The sequence below is a fragment of the Geospiza fortis genome, unplaced genomic scaffold, assembly GCF_000277835.1.
Source record: "Geospiza fortis unplaced genomic scaffold, GeoFor_1.0 scaffold381, whole genome shotgun sequence".
In the NCBI taxonomy this organism is placed as follows: domain Eukaryota; kingdom Metazoa; phylum Chordata; class Aves; order Passeriformes; family Thraupidae; genus Geospiza; species Geospiza fortis.
The window spans coordinates 2,404,533-2,407,354 of NW_005054348.1; the positions used below are offsets into that span (position 1 = coordinate 2,404,533).

At 53.4% G+C, this 2,822-nt stretch overlaps 1 protein-coding gene across 1 annotated transcript in view; it reads right to left on the reverse strand.

The window, feature by feature from the left end:
* SLC35F3 (solute carrier family 35 member F3) overlaps positions 1 to 2,822 on the reverse strand; it is a 44,545-nt gene that overhangs the window by 8,994 nt on the left and 32,729 nt on the right. The window contains exon 2 of the mRNA XM_005423202.3: positions 2,212 to 2,431. Within this exon, the coding sequence (XP_005423259.3) occupies positions 2,212 to 2,431 (220 nt within the window). The remainder of the gene's footprint in view (positions 1 to 2,211; positions 2,432 to 2,822) is intronic.

Genomic DNA, 2,822 nt, shown 5'->3' on the forward strand with positions numbered 1-2,822 from the left:
GAAAAGAGAGGAAAGAGGGAAGAAAATGATTCTCTCCAAAGATTCCATGCTATGTCCTCTGCAGACAGGCATGCCCCAGCACTCCCACTGTGCCACACAAAGCTGGGTTGTAGATCTGCTGTGCTGCCATGTGCCCTTCCAATCTCCAAGGACAAGTGCCTCCTCACTCTCATATCGCCACAGGTCAGGGTGCCACAAGTGCTTCAGAGCAAATAGCCCAGTCTGTCTGCAAACCCCTTCTCCCTGCACCCAGGTCCCTTGCTGGCCTGTCACCTGGGAAGGTGTGTTCCTTCTTGGATTCAGGAGACAGCTGGGTTCCTTCTCAGGAAGCTCCCCTGCCACAATCTCACCAATGCCAGGTTCCACAGGGAGGGGCTGGAACACATGGCAGGAATATCACGCCCCTCTTCTGCTTCTCTGCTTCACTGCTGCTTTCCCAAAGCAGTGCAGATAGGAAACAAAAGACAGCTGGGCATGGCCAGGACCAGCACTTGGGTCTGCTTCTCTGCTCCTTCCCCTCCTTATGCCCCTTTGACAAGGGAGGCACACAGAACAGGATTCATCCCCCAGCGATGTCCCCTGCCATGGCACAAGACAACCTTCCCAAGAAGGTGCTGCGAAGTCCCTGACCATCCTGGCTTTTCCATCATGGCCATAAACTCAGGAGAGCCCAAGAAGCACCTCTAGCCCAGCATGTATGTGCCCATGTGTGTATCCCTAAACACAGGTTGGCTTCTTTCCCTCCACACCACAGCCACATCCCATGGTGGGAGGTGGCACATTCAGACCGAGGAGCAAGCTGCAGGTGCAGACTGCAGTGGTCACCCCTCCACACACCACCTCTCCTGGTGTCCCACCAGTGCTACAGCTGAGAGTGCTACAAGAGAGATGAAGACACAAAAAATACCTTTTTTTTATTTTCATTTATCAAAATGGCCAGCACATCCAGTTTTGATAACAATGAGACTTCCCTAGCTCCAGAATAATTTCAGGATAGCCTTGCTTCTGCACTCAAAAATCACAGTTAATTTGTTTTTAGGGTAGGGATACTTGGGCAGAGGGGTGGGCAGACACCAGCTGGCCACGCTGAGCTTTTGGCAGGGACACTTTGCAACCATTCCCTGAGCAGCCTCTTGGCTGCCACCACTGAAAGGCTGGCCAAGGTCTCCTGCCAAATTCTCCTGCCAGAGAGGAATACTTCCTGAAAAGTTAACTCTCATCTACTCCATGCAACAACCTCTTCTTAGCACCATCAGCCTAGGTGGTGAGCAGGGAGCTCCTCAATTAGTGGGCAGGAGACAGGGATAGTTACAGTTATTGCTGTTGATCTTGATTATTAATTAAGATTAATTGGTGAAGCAAGGAAAGAGGGACCCACTGGTGCCTTTTCCTTGCAGTTGCTCCTGGCCCTGGCAGGAGCTCCTTGGCCCTGGGGTGGTGGGTTACCCACCCACCCACTCTGCTGCCAGAGGATGTGAAGTGCTGAGGGCTGCTGGGATGGCAGCAGGGTCAGCAGGGAGGCAGAGGTATTCACGTGGGGTGCAGAACTAAAGGTGCAAGCAAACATTTGGGGTGCCACCAGAAGAGCAGCCTACAGCTGCTGGCCAGATGCAAGTCCCTGTGGACACCAACCTTCCGTCAGTGACACGTGCAGACACGTTTGGGCCGTGGGTGGGCGAGGGCAGCCCAGCTCTCCTCTCCTGCCTGCAGCTGCTGCACCTGGCACAGGGGATGTAGAAGACAACCGTCCCACCCTGCAGGCCTGCTGTCACACGTGGGAAGGTGAGGGCCCTGGTAAATTCCCAGGATGGGACCAGAAGTGCACTGTGTGTAGGCAGGGCCTGCAAGAACGTGCATTTAGAAACACCCAGGTCTGGTGGCAGCCTGGGAATGGTCACTTGGAGGGCATTGGCAGGCACTCACATACATCCACAGACAGCACATATCCTTTGTGACCCACTCTGGAGCAAGTCACCTCTTTCCTGCAGGAATATGCCCAAAGGCATTGGGCTGGGGGAGCCAGGGGCTCCAGGAGCTCACAGGCACCTGGGAAGGCTGCAGGGAAGGATGCAGCCCTGCTCCACAAGGACTTCTGTGCCTGCACAGCTGTCTGCATGGCTGCTGCTTGACTCAGCTGGCAGGAGGCAAGGGGAAAAGGAAAGACACAGGGGTGAGGGGGAAGAGGGGAGACAGAGATAAGGAGTCACTTACCCTCACTCCCATGAACCTGTCCCTCAGAACGATCCATGAAAGCAAGAACACAAAAGCTTTGTTGCAGCAGAACAACACGGAGACATCCGTAGTGTTTATTTTCTTTATTGCATGTAAGTAAAGGTAGTTTGTGAGTGTCCAAAGAACACCAAAGGGTGCTGCCTTGGTAAAAAACACCTTCAAAGTCAAGCCATTGTCTCCAAAAAATCGGCAGCACTCCCTAAAACAAGGAGAGAAAGGCAGGGTTATTACATAAGCCAGTCACAGTCTGCAGCAAATATATGGCTTTTTTTGCTCCTCTTCTTTTCCTTTGGGGAAAGAGAGGCACACACCTTAAAGAGGAGCATAAAAACAAGTTTCAGCTTCTGCTGCAACAGCCAGCACCTGCACAGGATACAAACAGGCAGGGGCTGCAAACAAGGGAGGGGGCTGCAAAGAGAGAGCAAAGGGAGAGGTGACGACAGGAGGTGAAATCTCACTCTTCCCACCAGCCCCTTCACAGTGAACATCTTGAAGCAGTGTGGGGCCATCCTCCTCCCTTCACCCCTGTGGGCACCAGGATGCTGAGGGCCCAGGCTTGGCAGCAAAGCCCCTAGCTCCCTGCTCCTGCT